This window comes from Scedosporium apiospermum, assembly GCF_000732125.1.
Source record: "Scedosporium apiospermum strain IHEM 14462 chromosome Unknown SEQ_SAPIO_0086, whole genome shotgun sequence".
NCBI classification, from domain to species: Eukaryota; Fungi; Ascomycota; class Sordariomycetes; order Microascales; family Microascaceae; genus Scedosporium; species Scedosporium apiospermum.
Window position 1 is genome coordinate 1,348,554 of NW_015971787.1, and position 18,873 is coordinate 1,367,426.

Here is an 18,873-nt window from a genome sequence, read left to right on the forward strand (position 1 = left end):
CCAAGCCGGAGTGACGGCAGGACTTGCTCGACAGCAGACACGCAGCTCATGGCGCAGCGAAGCGCGTGCCCGGCGTCTTCCAGGACACAGCGGAGCTGGGTATTTTCGGAGACTGAGCCGAGCAGAGGGGTGGTTTCCGAGGATGGCAGGGGTGGATGGTTTATGATGAACAGGGGATGGAGAACAACCATGGACGGGTTCGGGTAGATGATAAGACGACAATACCTTTTTGTTACAGAATCCGCAGAAAAGAAATTAGACCAGGCGGTTCTTAGAATCTTGGGTACCCTTCATGATCAAGGCCGATGATAGAGGGAGGCAGTAACGACAGATGAGTTTTGTCGAACTTCTCCGTTCAGGGTCCGTGGTCGTCCGAGTGGACAAGAAATCGATAGCCAGCGCCCTGATGTCGCAGGAAAGCGCTACTCCCGGAGAAGAAGAGAGGGTGACGATCAGGAAGAGCGAGCGAAGCCGGGGTCGAGCATGCAGCTTGGGGGCCAAGCTCGCCGTTAGATCGGGTCGTCGTGACCGCCGAAATGTGACTTCGGTTACTTGAACTGGGGGGAGGGGAGGGACTCATAGGCCATGGATCAGAAACGATTGAATTCGAAAGAGGTACAGCGGATCTACTGAAAAAGTGGTTGACTTTGGTGAAAATGTGACTTGACCTCCGTCTCGATGTTGGAGACTCGCAATCCTAAACTGCAGAGGGCCCACACCAGTGCGGATGTTGTACCAAGGGATTGCGATATGAAGCAGGGGTTGATGAGATGATTGCCAAAGACCAAAGATGGATCATGAACCACAGATCGGGGAACCAAGGGAAAGACAGATTGAGGCTTGGAAATCCAACTCATTAACACCGCGTCATGAGTTGTCGCGATGTTGTGCTGGGCTGGCCCAAAACCATGAAAATCAGATAAACCGGGTTTGGATCTGGATCCCAAACTATGGTGTTGCGGCAATTTGGTACGATATCCCGAATGACGGCTGTAAGTCCAATGCCACGGTCAGGGAAGTGAGTGGTATCGAGTGCCAGAAGGCCAGAGTGCCTAGGAGATCGAGGAAGGACCTTGCCCTGAAGCTTCAAGGCCGCAGGGATGTGGCGGCAGTGGGGCGATTGAATTGAGGATCGACCAAAAACGCTGCACACCACAGGTATTGCTGGTGAAAATCGATAGGTGGTATTATTGGTGGTGTTTGTGCAGGTGGCTCCCTCTCCTAAACTCGCCGCTCAGTTCTCTATCTCATCTCGGTGGGCCTGGCAGACCTACCCACTGGAGGGCACGGCCAAAGTTGAGGGTTCAATGTTGTCTCTGCAATTGGTGTGCGTAGCAGTTGCCAGACAGTCGAGGTTTGAGATCAAGTCTCGGTGGGGACGCGCAAGACAGCAGGCGTCCAAATCGTGTCATAGAGAGAGGGAGAGAAGAGGGAAAATCAGTGGGCAAAGACCATAATGTTGTGGTGTTATTAACTCAGGATCGCAGCATAAACTTCGGATTGGAACTTGCCCAGTCCGGAGTATGAAAGAACAGATTTTACCCATTCCGTAAAAATTGACAGTTCAATTATCGTAATACTGGTACGGCTTGAAGGCTCGAATCAGGGCGTGCCGGACGATCGAACAGATCAAATTGATGCAAAGGCGGATTTGGTGTAGCATGGTTCTGCCCTCAAACACCGCCCCATCAATAATTGGAAAAGACGGGTTATCCTATGGACTGGGCGGTCCCTTCTATTTTCCTAGTCATGATGGGCACTTCTTTGTGCCTTCATCGACCTGTCGAGTCCCTCTTGCCAACTTCGAAGTAAAGAACCATGAGCAGGAGATCCCCCAACCACGAGTAGTTTACGAAGCTGGCACAATGTAAGAGGCATGTGCGGGTGGGGTGTGTCCCGGCTTGGCTGAGCATGTGGTTGGTCTCTCCAAAATTAGCCAGGAGCCAAATAGTCTTGCCTAAATTGGCTTCAACCTTGAGCTGTCCGCAACTCCGTCCTTTCCTTCTAGGGAATGAAACCCGGTTTGAAGCTTCACCCACATGCGGACAGAACATGTGGTTCTTTCCTCGTCACTACGTGGAGTAAAATTGACTTGTGAAAGCTGCGACCGGTACTTGTAAAGACGGTGAGTACATTCCATAGAAGCAACCGGCTTCTGAAGCATTCGGCGTATGTAATAATATCTTGACATCAAGCGATCCAGCTGGCTGTGATTTGGGCAGGATGTACGAAAGAGGGAACCACCTGGATTGCCTGTTTCGTAGCTTCGTCCCATGTTCTTGGGACAAATTCGAGCTTAGTTAATGAGATCACCCCGGGATGGCCCCTTCAAATCCCCCCGAATCCGGGTCTTAGCCCCAAGATTCGAGGATGCAGGTCCAGTGGGAAATTACTGGCTCTTGATGAGGCGGAGAGGCCAAGGGCCTCGTGGTGAATTACTATTGACTATATTAGTGGCGCTCCTCGACGGAGGATACAAATTGAGTCCGCTAAGGAGGTTGAAAAAGTGTTCAATGAATCAGGTTTGCTGCGCCTACCTTTGTATCCTCCCAAGACTTTGCCCGAGATCGACTCACAAAGCTTCAGTCAACTCCGCTTCAAATCCTGTCCGCTCGACTCGGGTTTTCTGGGAGAGGCTGGAGACTAGTTATCCCAAAATGTAGAGCATACGCTCGGTACGAAACTGGGGTCTCCCCACCAACTAAACTTAATCGCGCTTGCACTTGCAATATCAACGAAGCGAGCTGGTCGTTAGAAGATCACGTGAACATACATAAGGCACATCAGCACTGTATCATGGATGCAAATTTGCTTCATGGCGATTCCCATATATCGTATTCTTGGACCGCCGATACTGAAGATGTTTGGATGAGGGTAGGGAAGGAAACATCAATTGATGATGACGATTTCAACACTTCGTACCTTCCCTTCTGTCTGCCCGAGCTAGTTTCGGTAATTTGTACCAGTCCGGTCTAGGCTGGGCTTACCCCACATGTCTAACATATGGATTGATGACAGCCAGAGAGCGCAGCGTTCATCCATTCACCTTCAGAGAGATCTATTATATTGGAAAAGTGTTGACCAAGCCATACTTCGTGTAAATATTCCATAATATTGGCATAATGCTGTCAATGGTCAACCCGAGGAAGACCTCCCTCCAGCATTGACTAGTGCGCACAGGGCCAAGTTTTCGTCTGATATCTTGCGACGTGTAGATCTTTACGTTTCGGGCATCCCTGCACCCCTGCCTGCCCCGGATTTTGACGCGTTGACATCTTGCTTATTACTACCAAGTCTCAGGGCCATGATGGAAAACACAAGATTTCCTAGGAAGCCTCTATACGGACATCGCATGGATATCTCTGGGCGCGTCTCTGATACTAGGAGATGCGCCTCCCCGATGCTAGAACCCTTAATCTTGCGAGGTCAGTTGTAGTTATGTATCAAGGTAGCGGGGCTACATTCAGTCTCGTCAGAGTCTGACTTCTGCTTCCTAAGTTGGACACCTGCATTTAGACTGTAAGTGAACAATGGCTGTACCCCGCACTCCTTGAGGGGACGTGATCAGAACGTGGTTCGCCGCCCCTGCCATGGAGCTACAGTAGGCGGTACTTAGCCAGTCAACAAAATTTGATGGGAGGAACCTGGGCTCGTCCATCCGCTTTCCTCGAACATCAATATCATTGACATTCCCAGCGATTCCCTTAATGTACTCCGTACCTGTCCCTTTGTCCCCTTTTCACCTCTCCGCCACTAAACGGGCGCTACGATAGCTGGTCACAATTTAACTCTCTAGACAGGAGCAACCGCAAAGTTCCTAGTCTCCACACCATTACGATTGAGTCGGCTAAATACGTAGTGTAGACCTACGTTAGCCCAGAGGCTGTTGGTCGGGGGTTGCTGTGTGTGCGCTGAGCATCGAGGTCGGCGTTTGACCGAAAACGGATGGTCTCTGTAGAATCCTAGTAGCAGACGTGCATGTGGAATCAATTGGTGTGCAGATTCCAGTTCTTCCCGCCTTCCAGAACATTGAAGGACGTGCATTGGTCTGACGCCCCTGGCGACATGACAATGAGCAAAATAGCCCCGGCCGGGGAAGGTGATATCTGGGCCTGGATTGTCCATGATGAGGATTCCTGGTCCCCTTTTTTTTTACCAGGACCTGGGCACTACGATGAGTCTATAACGTAAACGGACAGAGGTTGTGACGAGTGGCTTCCGGCAACGAGTAAGAGAAGGCGGCTCCTTACTTCTGAGAGCCTTGGCATATGGGAAACCGAGCCCCGTGTAAATTGGGAATCGAATGCACTTACCCGAGTTGAACAGTTGAAAAGGGATGACGTCGATCTTGCCCTGATTCTGATACACCATCTGCAACTAAGCTCTAAATTGGCAGGAACGAAAGCCACACGGACGCGCCACCCATTGCTCGCTTCAGGGAGGGGAGTCCGGGGCGCTCGGTAAATCGCACCAGACATGCATCTCCATCTCTGATGTTCTTTCTAGCCACCCATCAGCTTCCTGGGAATTTCGGCGGTCATTGCCGTAACGATAACCGGTCCCTGAGAAGACAGGGCGCATCGACTATGACCAGGGATCTTGCTGTTAATGAGCAAGGTTTCAGGTTGCATTGCCGTCCAATAAGAGACTCTGATATACCCAAGCTCTGCCTGCCTCTGCCCGTCAAGGTGTTCTCAGCCATGAAAGTTCTCGTCACTCTCAGCGCGGCGAAGGGTAGGAACATGTTGCAGCGATGTGTGAGAGGCTAGGACTTTTTGTGGAAAGGTAACGAGCAACGGGAATTGCTTCTACTTCTGGCTCAATGACGCGTTTTGGACGACCGGAGTTTCGCCTCGCTTTACGAAGTATATTGGGATTACCAAAAAATTCAATCAGCTCACGTCAATTCCAAAGGTCGCCCAACTACTCTGGGTCTTGCTGGGCGAAGCGAGCGAGTCAATTTGATCCTGGATCAGAACCACAAAATACTCATACTACGGAACGCTAGGCCAGAGAAACGCCGAAAGCACCCTGCTCCCATGACTAGGGTGGGAATGGACTCTTCCTCGGTAAGGGTTGCAGAACCGAAGAAAGCAGACGTCTATGAGGTAAGGCTGGTGACACTGGATGTCAGGTATTGATTTGAGACTTTGCTCACTCATTCTCCATCCGAACACTGCACTTGCCAGGTTTGTGTGCTTCCCTGCATCGACGCATGGGATTCCCAGTTCCAGAACCTTCAGGGATGGGCCTGGCCTGCCTCTTCTCGATTTCTACCATCCTGCCCCTGCCTGGTCATTTTGGGCGCAAGCTGGTGTTAGTGCGAAGCAACAGCCTCCAAGAGAAGACACTGACACTTGATCAGTAAATGTGTGTGGGCGATACCCCTCATTGCTCGCACTAGCGTCCTGTGACCTAACTGTGAAGTCTGTCAGGCACCCCTATCTGCATCTGGAGTCAATCGCGAATGACAGGTCTCGGCCAGCTTCTGGAAATGCTACCCATGAACAACCACCGCACACGCCCCTCGCCACGTCCTCGTTAAGGGTCGACGTCGGATGAGCGGGAACGTCTCTCATTGGCCCAATCTACAACGTAAGTTCTCTCTCCCAGATCTTGCAACCTTCATTTGCCTTCCTCATGAAGATTTCTGATCATGGAGGTTACAGGCTCGAGAGACAAGAAAGGAGGAAAGATCGAGAGATTCGACGAAATGATCGACGTGCATGCGCCGACCCAAGAGCCATGGTGTTCCAAGTGCGCATTGGTCATTACGTCTTTAACACCCTCTCATCAACGGTCAAAACTCCCTATTCTCGGATTTCCACCAAATAGTCAAGCTTGGTTCCTTCAAATCAGGTTCATCCCATCTATTTCGATAGCATTGAGGATATCAATTGAACCAGTGTAGCGGTGCAGAGGCTAATCAAAATCAAAATGATCTTACGAAGAACCACATTCGTCATCCATTTGCTTAAGCATGGTTCGATGCCTCCCTTGACCGGCCAAGCTTCGACTCGACTCCAGTGAGCTTAGCTCTGAGGCGAAGGTACCGGCCAGGGATCCTGGCTGCACGCGAACAATGGTACTGCAAGGGGAAGCCTAAAAGTACATGGTAGGGTCGTTGGCTGTTTGTTATACTTTGTTGAGATGCATAGGCACTACTGATCAGAAATAGGGCAATAGACGACAGCAATCTTGACGTGTGATGGAAAATGTAGTGGACAACACTGAACCATGGGCTTCCTGATCTTGGCAAAGTACGAAGTACTTGTAGGGCCTGGAAAGGGAGGGGGTGTGTCGTTTGGCCTTTTTGTGAGCGCTACTCCACATGTCGACTTGGAGCTACGTCTGGTGATGGGAATGGGCGGGGAACGCCAACTCCCGCATGACGGACAGTTCCTTTGCCATCTTCTCTATCTCTCGCATCTCGGCTCCGCATGTGGCGCTCTCTTTTTATGGTTCTGCTCTCCCTCCATCGAGATGCGCTATGCTAACTATGCTAACTCTGATGACCCTGACTCAAACCCTTTCAAGTTAGAGTGGGACTTGTGAGGCGGGGCTATTTTTCTTCGCTCGATGAGGTCCTGACTGCCCTCTCCACCTCTCCTGGCCCGTGCCTCGACGCAAACGCAATCTCAACTCGGGGTGGACGAGGAAGAAATTGACAGGAGCGGAGCCCTACATGGACCGTCGACAACGCGATCCCGGCTTGAGCTCCGGGAAGCCGCTTATGCAATCTCTTTTTCTCGGCCCTCACCGACGCCACCGACCCCTATCAATAGCACCCGTTTGCCCGAGACGGCATTTGCGGGTGGTAAGATGAGTTCAGTGTAATTTGCAATTTACCTCCCGCTCATAGTAGGTGTGACCTTGGAGCCCTGTCCATATCACTACTTTAAGAACTATCCGCTGGAGTGGTTAGCAACAATTCCTAGTCTCCACGCGGACTGTCTCGATCTATTTATGGCCGTGGAGATGTAAATTGCCCCCAAGGGTAGGATACTTAAGCGAGTATCATTGAAGCATGCTCCGAGATGTTAATTTAGAAACCGGTGAGCCTCATTATTACATCTAAGAAGATATCGAAGTCACCATCAATGATAAGGAGGAGCACGCACAAGCTTGGGTATCTTCATTGGTCTCCTCACAAGCTCAATCTGTGGACTGCATTTTCTTGTCTTATCATCTGTCGACTTGTCTTCGGTGAGAAGCACAGCGTCAACAAGTGTTTCCGCAGCCTCGTTGCAAGTCCCGGGGGAAGTCGACCCAATCAAACGTCTTGCCTTCATCATAACTTGGTGAGGACAAACATGGAGGCCCGAAGGACACACGGGTTTACATCCCTCTCTCACCTGCTCCTCTTCCAGTTGCTTGGCCGCACGCGTGCGAGCAACTGATATGATCAAATCATCAGATCTCTCCGCAACCCACTACCAACACACGCCTTTTTTGTACGAAATTGTCTGCTACTGTAGGCGGGGACTGTGGGTGTTCATGTTGCATTCTTCATATAGCCTACGATGCACTACTGCACATCTTGTTCCTCGATAGGTCGATTCACGCGCTGGTCTGAGGGGATATCTCGTCGTATCTTCGACTGCTAGCTGCCTCGTCCTCCTTTACTCCACGTGGGTCATGCTTTTTTCTTCATTATCCAACCGGATTCCTTCTCCTCCCTCCTCATGCCATGCGACAACACCTTCAACCCACGTCAAAACAGGCTATCGATCAACCATTCACCTACTCTAAGCCCCAGCTCCTCCTCCCCACATGATGAATGGGACCTCGACCAGCGTGGCGTGGTCCTCCCGCTCTTGTTGGCCCAATGATACCCATAAACGTCACCTTGAACAACCAATTTTAACAGTGCAACTCTCTCTACCCCGTCTTCCAAAATCTTCAAGAGGAAACAGAAAGCAGGAAACACAGTTGCATCCGCCGGCAGACAGCGCCGGCAGAAACCAACCCCCCCAGCGAGAAGGTACCGGCCCGATGACGCGTGCTCGCCTCCCCTTCAACAACACGCCGGCACCTGCGGCTATCAGTCCCGGGATAACGCAGATCAGATTGGTTAGATTCCTTCCTCGACCTGCCCCGTTATTTCCGAGTGAAGTTATCTGTGAGCACAGGCTTGGGTTTCTCTATTCTTGGATCAGCCTTAATCTTGAAAACCCGCCACGGATTGCGAGAGGCCACAGTTACTGCTACACCAGCAAGCTCGTTTGGGCACCTGCATGGAGGAATGATGTTCCCGAGATGCTTGCCTTGTTGTTTAATTTTTTATTACTTTTATCTGGGTTTCTGCCAGTCAACTTGACGTGAGGGGCTTGTTTCCATCCTCTGCATCTTGCCGTATGATCGTGGTGAACATGTTTCCCTAGCATGATGTTACGCTGGAAACTCCCCTGGCATGCTGGTGGCGGCTCTCTCTATCTCTCTGCTTTTCTCACGATGCCGAGAATACCACCTCGGAGGGATCAAATCTCCGAAAGTCGACTCCTGAGAAAACAAGCTCATGGCCGTGGTCATTGCCACGCTGTACGGCGACCTAACGAGCAGTACGGAGAAGCCGGCTGACCAATTAGACGGGCCTCGTCCGACTCCCCGCATAGTTCCTCGATCTTAGCCGCTGCGCTGGCCATGCAGGGAAGAGAAGAGCCATCGGGTCATGCAGGTGATGAGGACGTCAAGGTACAAAACCGTCTTAGTTCCATTCCTCGGCTTCCTGCAACCTCACGGGAATGCTCGCCACCCTCCGGAAGCTTTCAATTCTCTCTCCGCAGTTCATGATGGCATCTAGGAACTTGTACCTGAACAGCACACAACAGGCGGAGAGGTCTTCTTTTCAATCACGAAACCATGTGCGCCGTCGTGTGGAGATCATGGAGCCACAAACTGAAGTTTCCACTTCTCCCTAAAGACTACCCCCCACAACTTCAAAGCAAACCTGCTTTCTCCGCATTGCTCCTGCAAGTGCAGTGTAAGTTCTCACAAATACTCCACAAGAAACCGCCTACCACGGTTGGAATGTACCAGGCCCGGCGGAGGAGGGAAATTGAGATGATGAGGAACCTACAGTAAAGTGCTCCCCGGAAACAGAGGAATTGAAAGCGCTCTTGGAAAATCATATATTGCCTCCTAGAGATGATTGCGCTAACTCCTCTTTCAGCTCCATCCCTCCACACACCCCTGGGCGGTCATCAGTCGCGCTCTCTACAATTGACAAGATACTATTCTTAGTATCTATACCATTCCCTGATTCCATCCATTCCTCCTCCTCCACCCCTTGGTGGTAGCCCTTTACGCTGGCATCCCGAATGGCCGCCTTACCGCCCATGATGCCTCTATCTAATCTCAACTCTTCTTTGGACCTTGCGGATCTCAACCAGCCCGTTGAAGCATTGTCCTTCGAAACACCTTCTACCACCCCTCTCTCCTAAGGAAAGAAACAAGACGAAAAGAAAATGAAGAAAATGGGCCCATTTGCATATGCGTACACCCGTCATTTCCCCGCCTCCCTCTCCACGACTTCACACTACGCCCCCGCTTCGTTTCCCTCCACTCCCGTCATTCCCAGAGACGTTGGGAACTCGGAGTTCCATGTGGAGTAGTACTACACGGAATACCCTCCCGAAAATGAGGAGATGGCGCGGAGAAGATGTGGTTTTGTTTTTCTAGCCCAGCCCCTTTTTCATCTTACTCACCCCACAGAACAGGAAATGGCAACGTACGGACACCTGCAGAACTTGCATCCTGGAGAAAGCTTATCATATTGTCACGTCAGCCCGAATCTTCAAAGGAGGGAGGGGTGTGTGAAAACTTGGGGCCAGAACTTCATTTCAACACTAAGAGAAAAAAAAGAAAACATCCACTCTTCTGGAAAACTCAGTTTGATGTTCGGAGTAGATAGTTGTGTTAGCTTGTAAGGAGGCGGGCCGGGTTACAGGATTAACCGTGTTTCTTGCTTCCTAGAACTCGAGTTTCTTCTCTCTTCGCTATGATGCCTCTTGTCATCAGATTAGGATGCAACGAAACCTCACTCCCCATCTCTCTTCCCTAAGTCCTAGCCAAAGGGCGCGTTCCAGTACCCCTTGACTCCCTTCTCTCTCTTGTTCCCGGTCTTTGCCTCTCTTCAAACTTGGTCAGCATTGAGTAGGACGCTGTGAGAACTGTTATCTCAGTGGATCACGCCGACGCTACGGAGAAGGGAAACGGCTTCCGTGGCTTCAGAGATCCATCACCGTTTATGGTCCCACGATGTTTCCTGATAAGACTAGGCATAGTTCTCGACGGTGTCGCTAGGCATGTAATCCAGGGTCGGCAGATATTCCCAAAGCCATACCCGAAGAGAATTACGCGGAAATCTCTGACAAACCTACGGAGCCCCCAAGGTCAGAGATGACCCAAGTCCTGCTTCCAGGTTGTGCTGAAATTTCTGCCAAGGCCCTGGGAAACCACAGTACCTGAAGGTTGCTAAGAGACGACGTTCGACTACGATGATTTACCGTCACTTGCCGTTGATCCAACGTACACGACCTGTACAGCGGCAATCCTAGAAGGGGATATCAGCGCATCACTACGCCAAAGATCAAGAGGAGAATACGCACGCCGTGGTAATGGCCAGAGTGGCGTGTGGCTTAATCTGCAATCCCACCACCAGGATCGCAGAGAAAACCACCGTAAACACAAGGATGAGGCCAATCCTCACCAGCATATCTTTCACGAAATATAAGACGACGATTGGCAACACGGGAAGAACACTCGCGACCACGGTTGTGATGGCTTGATCAAGCGCGCCATACACGGACGTGTCAACGTGGTGAGGTTGTCTCGACGCGCTGCCGTTGGAGCGAAAGAAGAGTCGATGAAGCCAAGCCACGGCACTGCCAATAGGGAACGCGAGACCACCTTGGTCTTCGAAGCCATAAAAGTCGGAGACATCTGCTGCCTTGCTTTTGCCATCGCCCAGTTCGACGGTCCAAACGTCCTCGACGTCGCCGGCGAGAAAGGCTGTCCCAAGGCTCATGTCGTTGAGCCATTCGTGTATGGCTGCCATGTCGCGTCGTTTGGGATTCGGGAGAGCGCTAAGCCGCTTGTACTGCTCCACTGCGTCATCTAGCAAAGTGTCAGGATTCAATAACTCCCAAATCCCTTTCCTTGATAACCTACTGTAGCTAGATAGAGTGCGGCGGATTTGAAGTACCTTCTCAAGGTATGAAGAGTTCATTGTCTCTCTTGATGTCGGCGGCGATGGGTCCTCTGGCTTTTGGCAGCCTCCGGCGCAATCTGGCGCCCGCGTCTTTGCCGGTTTTTCTCTGACCATACATGGCGTCCATCGGAAGTTGGCACGATCAGATGGGTCGTATTTCCTTTGCGCATCCTGGTTCTCAATTTCCTGGAGTTCAGCTTCGAGGTGTGCGAGCTCAGCTTGATAGAACAGCAGGTTTCTAATCTGCAGCTCTCTAAATCTTCTTATGGCCAATACCTCCGGGTAGGAGCCCAAGAAGCTGGCTAGAGCTGTATAATTGGACTTCTTAGAGTCCATCATTGGGATATCGATGAGCGGCTCGTCGATGCCGCGACCCTGGAAGCTCATGAGGATAGTGAGGCATTCAGCCTCACTGACATGCGGAATTTGGCCTTCGATACTGGTCCCTAGAGCCTCTTCTCGTTCACATCATGCAGGCTGCGCCTCCATGTGTTATTCATGGCCAAATCACGTCCAGCCACGTGAGGGGCTGCCCTGGGTCTGAGAATTTATTGAAATATGAGGGGGTCGGGCACCCGATGCCCACTGCCAGCCCTTGGGCTCATTGCTCAATCTCCCCTGTGCTCTAGTATTCTATGTCTTCTTCTGTCCAAAAGACGTCAAGCATTTGGTATAACTACTACTCTCTCCAATTTGGCACTCTGAGAATAGCGTCTAAGGGATTTCAATAATGCCATGGAGCTTGTGTCTATCACGGCAGGGATAATACGTCCCGTGATCGTTGGACGACAGATCGTACGGTCCTGGGCCAGCCTCGGAGGCCCGGCTTGGCGTGAGGCCGATCAGATAGCCAGGGAATTTGAGGCGCAAAGTGCCATCTTGCAGGACACACTCGAAGTGCTCCTCTACAAGGCCATCGCACATGCAGAGATCGATGAGTTGCTCTCAGATCCAGCAAACCCGAAATGGCAAAGCTCAGAAATTAACGAAGCCTTGAAGCAAAGACTGGGCGAGTTTGGAAACGAAGTGATTGTCCACCATATCCAGAGCCTGCCCGAGACCCTCAAATCTTTGGAGGAGTCAATCCGCGTCATCACTGAAAAACTAAAAGGCAGCCCTTGGCTCTCTTGGCGGGTAAAATGGGCGCTCATGCAGAAAGGGATTCGGCAGGCATTGCAGGATCTGAGCTACTTCAATCGAGACTTTCGGTTTATAGCACAAACGCACTTGCTTCACGAGTCGATTCAGGCGAGCCAGGGGATGTATGCGAGACAGGCGATACAGAACGTCAACGATGTTTTCGAGAAGTTTCACTGCCTCCAAGTGATCGCTCAAAATGCGGAGGCCATTGCAACTGGTGAAATCACCGATCCGGTGGGCGTCGACGACGCATTTAGTTTATACAGTGTTGAAACAGAGGTAAGCAAATCAGATCAGTACAGTTGTATTGAGTGCATCGCTCGCCCAGCGCTGACACGTCGACCACGGGCTAGGCCGGGAGGGAGGACGAAGCAGCAACTCTAAGCTTCCTGGCCTTGTCCCTTGAAGCAGCAAATGGGACCGCTCCGCGCTTGGAGAAAGACGCCCTTCTTGACACGGGCGCGACTGCCTGTGCGATCTCGGTTTCGCTCGCCCGAGAACTTCAGCTCGACATCGAAGAGGATGAAGAAGAACGAGAAGTACACACAGCCGCCCTGAACCTGACCCTACGCATAGCAGGAAAAGCTCAGGTTAAGATGCGATGGAAGGACAGCAAGGGTGTGAGATGTGGCACCAAGATATGGGTCTACGTTGTGTACGGGCTGTGTCAAGCCGTGCTCCTGTCACACGACTTCATATACAACCATCCAGAAGTATGGCATGTCGCAAGGAAAGTGATCAGGTCGGCAGAGGAGCTACAAGTGTTGTGGTTTAAAAAGCGCAGCGCCGAAGATCAGAAGACGCAGCAAGGACTTCGGGCGAAGCGACTCGAAGAGAATCGGGCCAGAGCCGATGCCTCCAGTCCCCGAGCCGCCGGTTCCGCACAAAGCCAAGGATCGAGCTCGCCAGGAGCATCTGTAGCAGGTTCCTCATCGACATCCGATCCCGCTTTGGCACTCCCTTCTGTGGCGCAGTCAACAGGCGGTGGAGAATAACCTCCTCCCGATTTTCGGTCAACCATACTGGCGCCCAAACTTGGAAGGCCCATAGATTCTGGGCTCTGTCATCGCCTTCTCTCCTTTCTCCGTTGCTTCGCGTTCCCATATGTAGGCCATGAGTCTTCCAAGACCTTACTCGCTAGCCATCGTGGGCTTTGACGCCCTTTGCTACGTGACGCTGCTGGACTTCGGCGTATCTTTCAATCGTGTTCAAGACTCCATCTGCTGGATTCTTTGAAGGCACGAAACGGTCTTCGCCTAGTGTATAGTTTTGGAAAACAAAATAGGTGTGATAACGTGTAAAGGACATCTCTTTTCGCCAAATACCCTCGGGGAAGTGGAGGTTCCAGGGGAGCACAAGCATGCTCGACATTGCCCATGTTCTCAACAGGCTCCAAGCGGCGGGAGGAGGCATATCGGCGTTCCTGGAAACTTGGTCAGGGGCTAAAGTATCTGTCGAATGTATGCAAAATCCATATAAAGCCTTGTACATCTTCATGAGAAATTCCACCACGCAGGTAGAAACCCGTCTTGGTAACAGAATAATCCACACATTCCCCCTTTCCTCTCCCAGTCCCGTTCCCCTCCCTTGCCCCACCGCCATCACCATGACTAGTTCTTTTTTGATGCAAAACTGGAAAAGAAAGGTAAAAAAGAAAGTGTATGAGAATACATCAATCAAAGTTTACATGACACTCAAGGAGTACATAATTGTCCAAAAAGGTTATGGAAAAGATGCCGGGGTATCAGGTGAGTAGCCCTCTCATCTATGTGGAAGTTGCCTCCCCTTCCGAAGACAAGCACCAGCCATGTCGAGATGTAACTGTTTCTAGGTCTCGAGGCATATGAGGCGTGGGTGGCGTATAGAGTCGGTGTGTAAAAAGCAGATCCAAATCCCTCCTCCTGATATAGAGCAACCCAAGATTTCACTTCTTCTGTGGTCGTCTTCGCTCTAGGTTCGCTGGTCAAGCCGCCGAAATGCCATTGACTGTTCCGGCGTGTTCCTTCCCCCATCCACCCTCATGTTCGTTTTGCTAACCGAGCTCCCTAAAAGAATAGGCTTCGCGGAAGTCTCAATAAAGGCCCCTTCCTCCGGCCAATCTCACAAAGCTATACGGCACATTCTGGCCCACCAGGCCTCGTATCGTCTGGACGGTGGTGAAAGCCACGACATCCTCCGCCCCGTACGGCGCGAATCCTAGGTCAGAGGCTATTCCGGCCGTTTTTGTCGCGCCGTCCGCGAGGTCAAGAAACACCTTCCGGCCCTTTTGACTGGCGAACACGCGGAGGAGCATGCTCACGAGCGCTGCTTTATCTGCTGGGAGAGCTGACACGACAACAAACGGAGCAGTGGTATCTGAACGGGCGCGTTGAAGAGACTCGAGGCTGTTGAACGGTTCGATGGGGCTCCCATCGTGTGTCAGGGTGGGAGGCGTTTTGAAACCTACAGTGTAAACCTTGGACACGTTGAGGGCCTTGAGAGCAAAGAGGGCCGATGCTGCGTCGTCTGGTGATGAGGCCAGAACGACGGCAGGTCGGCCAAAGTAGGCGGATGGGGAAAAATCGCGAGTGAGACTGTTGAGGATACCACGCCAAGTGGAGTTGTCGAGGACTACGGACGCGTCTCGTGGGAGGCCTTGACTAAGGTGGTTGTTGAGGGATGTCATAGTTGAATCGCGAGTTGGGCGTGAGCTAGATCCGGTCGAAGCGGTGTTAGGTGGCGATGTGGATGAAGAGGAGGATGAGGATGTTGACGCCGATGAAGAGTGGACGACAATCGTATCTACCATACCAATGGCTCGGGCAGCTTCGGTAAGTATAGGTCCTGCTCCGTTGTTCAAAGACGAAAAGAAAGGACTCTGCTTGGTAAGAGTATGATGTGAAACAGGTGGTGTCAGGTATGCACCTCCGAAATTTCGCTGATTACACCAACCATCCAAACCACCTGGATTGCTTTGGTGGCGTTCCACGACGGCAAAGTGATGAGGGAGACCGAGCTCGTTGAAGCACTTTTCATAAAAGGGTGCCTGGGGAGTGGCTATGCGGGCGGAGACACTGCTATGAATGCCGTACATGCTCTTTTTGGGCAGTTGGCCAAGCAGCGAAAGGGCGGCGTTTATTTCAGCCGCGCTCATCTGACCCGGGGCGGCGATGATGGGAAGCAAGGGGTGGGTGATGGGCGTGAAGACTTTGTTGAGCGTACGCGAGAACTGACCAGTCTCGCCCATGTTCACCGCGGATAGGGGCGGGGCTTCCGGGAAGTCGGCTCGGATCTTGGATCTAAAGTACTCTAGCTCAAAGTTCTCATTATGGTCGTTGATTATGGCAATCATCTTGATAATGTGGGCGTATTTGCAGGACTCGAGGAAAATCTCTTGGGCGTGGAGCGATGGCCATTTGAAGGTACCGGAGAAGTCGTGAAAGGCCGACATGATGCGGCTGTTGCCCTTAAGATCCCACAACCTTTTCCTGATCCCTTCAGGGAGCCACAGCTCGACATCAATGTACTCCACACCCCATTGGATCGCCCGGTACAAGTATTCGAAGTACAGATCGGGGTTGTCCATGGGGAACCGACCATTCTCGTTGGTACATCTTGTCGTGAAAATGATGGGGAGTTCGGTCGTTTGGCGGAGAAGCATCACCTGCCTACCAACATAATCCAGACTTGGGATAGCGGCAAATTTGCCATCGCCAAGGGGTTCTTTGAGCAAATCCACTCGGATCTCAACAGCATCGGCGCCGACGGTGAGGATGTCGAGGTTCGGTAAGGCGGCACGGACATCGGGGAATGTGGTGGAGATAAAGTAAGTTCGCGGCTTTGCCATCAATGATTCGTGAGGACTAATCTGGCCCAAGGTAAAAGAGATAAATCTCGCCAGGTCTCGGCGATAAAAGGGGGATTCGGTGTAAAGGAACTCGTAGTCGCAGGTCGATGAGAGGTGAGTATCTGGCGGCTTCCCGCTGTCCGCACAGTGAGCGTTTATTGCCACAATGAGATTCTGATTTCGCGCGGCGACGTCTCGTTTGGCCTCCTCGTCTAGAATGCCAATGACATGACCCTGGTCCATGGGATCAACTTCTTCAAAGGCGCGCTTTAACCGGAAAGGTCTGCCTAGCACGTTGGCAAAAACGGATACAACCTTGTCCTGGCCGGGGTTGTGAACGATGACCACGATGCGCGTGTCTCCCCGTTGCGTGTGGCTAACGGACTGCCGGCGATGCTGCGTAACTTCCGAGGCTACGGCGTGAACGTCAACGGCAGTCCCACTTCCATTTCCATTAGAAGCGATGCCGTTCGATGGAATCGGGGGAATCGGTGGCGCCGGCGCCGGCGCAGGGCTGGTGCCTAACGGTTCAACCGCCGCCATTGTCCAGCTTGGCGGCTTCTTGGCCGGTCTGAGTCGATGCGCTTAAAGCTGCCACTCGAGACCGAGAATATTTCAACAAGCGCACTTTGAGGGGGTCGTCTGCTTCCTGGTACTACTCTGCCCGTATAAAGCAGTGCAACCCTTCTTCCAAAAAACGACCAAAGGAAAAGAGGAAGCTAGTGGCGAGGTTACTTCCGTTTATCGTATGCGGGGTTGGCGGATGAAGGTAAAACAAGTTATCGGATACGGGGATTTTAGTGGGCTCCTGTCTTAACGGGACGCCGAGAGGGATACCTATCTGGTAGCTTGTCACTCGTTCGAGGCAATGAGAGAGGATGAGAAAAAGAATATGAGGAAAGGATAAGTGAGAAGTAGGTTTGCCGGTCGCGGAAGTGTTGCTGAAAGCAAAACAGCCACCACCAGTGTTGAGCATGAGATCGTAATATTTCGGTGGAATAAACCGACGAGATCGGGACGACGGTTGGTGAGGGTTAATGTGTTACGTGGGGGAAAGGATTTGTCTTCAGGATGAAATGCGAGATTCGGCTACAGAGTTCTATAAGTAATCGGCCGGCTGGAAAGTGTTTAAAGGTACTTTGATGCACACTTAGAAATCCCGGTGGTGATCAGGCTTGGAGATGGTGTCAACACGACGGCAAGAATGACAGCTGGTCGTTCGTTTAATACCACCAGCTTCCTAAACCAGGGCTGGTACGACAAGCGAGACAGATCTATCTTGGAACCGGGCGAACTCACACGAGAGTTGCGAGAGCTCGAAGAATGGTAGGCAGGGTCGAGCAAAGGCAGGAGTCGCTGATCAGTATGCGACTTGATTTGATGCGCCGTCGGGCACCGCACCAATAGATGTAAGCACCTCAGGCAGTGGTATAACCGTTACTTCGTAGTTGAGTGTACACCCCCAGCCCGGCGATCCGAAAAATAGTGTGCGGTTATTTGCTGACGCGCCAAAGACGGGGTAGTGCAAAAGTTTATTTCGCCTGGCGCTGTCAAACGGGTTAAAAGGGACCGCAAGTGGGGTGGGAGGAGCCGACAGGACTTGGAGCACGATCTCGAGAGAGGGGCGGTGGTAGACCCGGGCGAATAGTATGGCCAGGTTGTTGGGGGTGTTGGTAGTAGATTAGCACTAAGTGGTGCATTAAGACTTCGACTCGTCTATTCCTTCACTATTCGGGAATGACGTCCGAACCCGCACAATGCCTGATCTTCGTCTGGTTGGGATGATCCTTTTTTTGTTTCGCGGCTGTTCCGATGGTGCAGCCTTGCAGCCAAGGACCCCCTGCCTCTTGTGTTGTATTAGCGATGTACGATGCCGTGGAAAACTGAAATGATGAGCCTTGAAGGCTGTCAGGCAAAACAATCTCGGTGATGAACACCTTGGCCCTGCAGGCGAATGCCGACGATTTCTCCGGATGCGGCTTGGCCGAATATCCCGGCTTACTTCAGCACCACGTCTTTCAAACCCATGAATGGTCCCAAACGACTCTGACGGGTAGAAAAAATATATATGAGACTATGCGAACTTTGGGCAGTCGGAACAAGCAAAATACCAGGTAAGTCGTGGGAATGAGGATAAGACCTGAGAAGTAGCGAGAGTGAGAGCGAGAGTAGTGACAGTAAAACGTGAGCGTAATCCTAGAGAAGGGGAAAAGAGACGCGGCTTGCTCGCTATGAAATACATTAACAAGGCTCCATCACTTGCCGAAGTTCCTTCGGCAGGGCGGGAGAAAAGAGGATGAATATTTCTAGCGGAAACTGTCAACCACTGCCGTCCCCATTTAACTGAATACAGTCATTTCTTCGTCATCGTCTTGGTATTATTGCTTTCTCTCTTTGTTGATGACAGGAAGCTGGATGTTGCGGTTGTTGCAGTTGAAGTGCGACGAACATGTTCTTAGGAGGCGGGTCAAGAGAAGACTTGCAGTAACAACGACGCTGGTACCGACCATCTGATTCAAACGGCGTTGATGAATCTGCTGTATGATGGATGGCAGCTGGAAGTGGGCGAAAGAGGCCTATCAAGCGAGGGCACTGGAGAGTATTTGGTCGTGATCCTAGTCCCCCTCATCTAAAGAGGTTAATCGGAGAAGATTCAAGGGACCGAGAAGCCAAGCGCACCAGTCGCGATTGCCTT

At 51.6% G+C, this 18,873-nt stretch overlaps 2 protein-coding genes and 1 pseudogene across 2 annotated transcripts; 1 reads left to right on the forward strand and 2 right to left on the reverse strand.

Annotated features, from left to right (window-relative positions):
• Positions 1-10,494: 10,494 nt before the first annotated feature.
• On the reverse strand, positions 10,495-11,599 carry SAPIO_CDS2614 (uncharacterized protein; the record flags this gene model as incomplete). Its single annotated transcript, XM_016785588.1, has 3 exons — positions 10,495-10,555; positions 10,611-11,109; positions 11,173-11,599. 3 exons carry the CDS (start codon positions 11,597-11,599, stop codon positions 10,495-10,497), a joined length of 987 nt encoding a protein of 328 aa, XP_016644964.1.
• A 348-nt stretch (positions 11,600-11,947) lies between these two features.
• Positions 11,948-13,347, forward strand: SAPIO_CDS2615 (uncharacterized protein; the record flags this gene model as incomplete). Its single annotated transcript, XM_016785589.1, has 2 exons — positions 11,948-12,631; positions 12,706-13,347. 2 exons carry the CDS (start codon positions 11,948-11,950, stop codon positions 13,345-13,347), a joined length of 1,326 nt encoding a protein of 441 aa, XP_016644965.1.
• Positions 13,348-14,423: 1,076 nt separating this feature from the next.
• SAPIO_CDS2616 lies at positions 14,424-16,721 on the reverse strand (annotated as a pseudogene; the record flags this gene model as incomplete).
• Between the last annotated feature and the right edge of the window lie 2,152 nt (positions 16,722-18,873).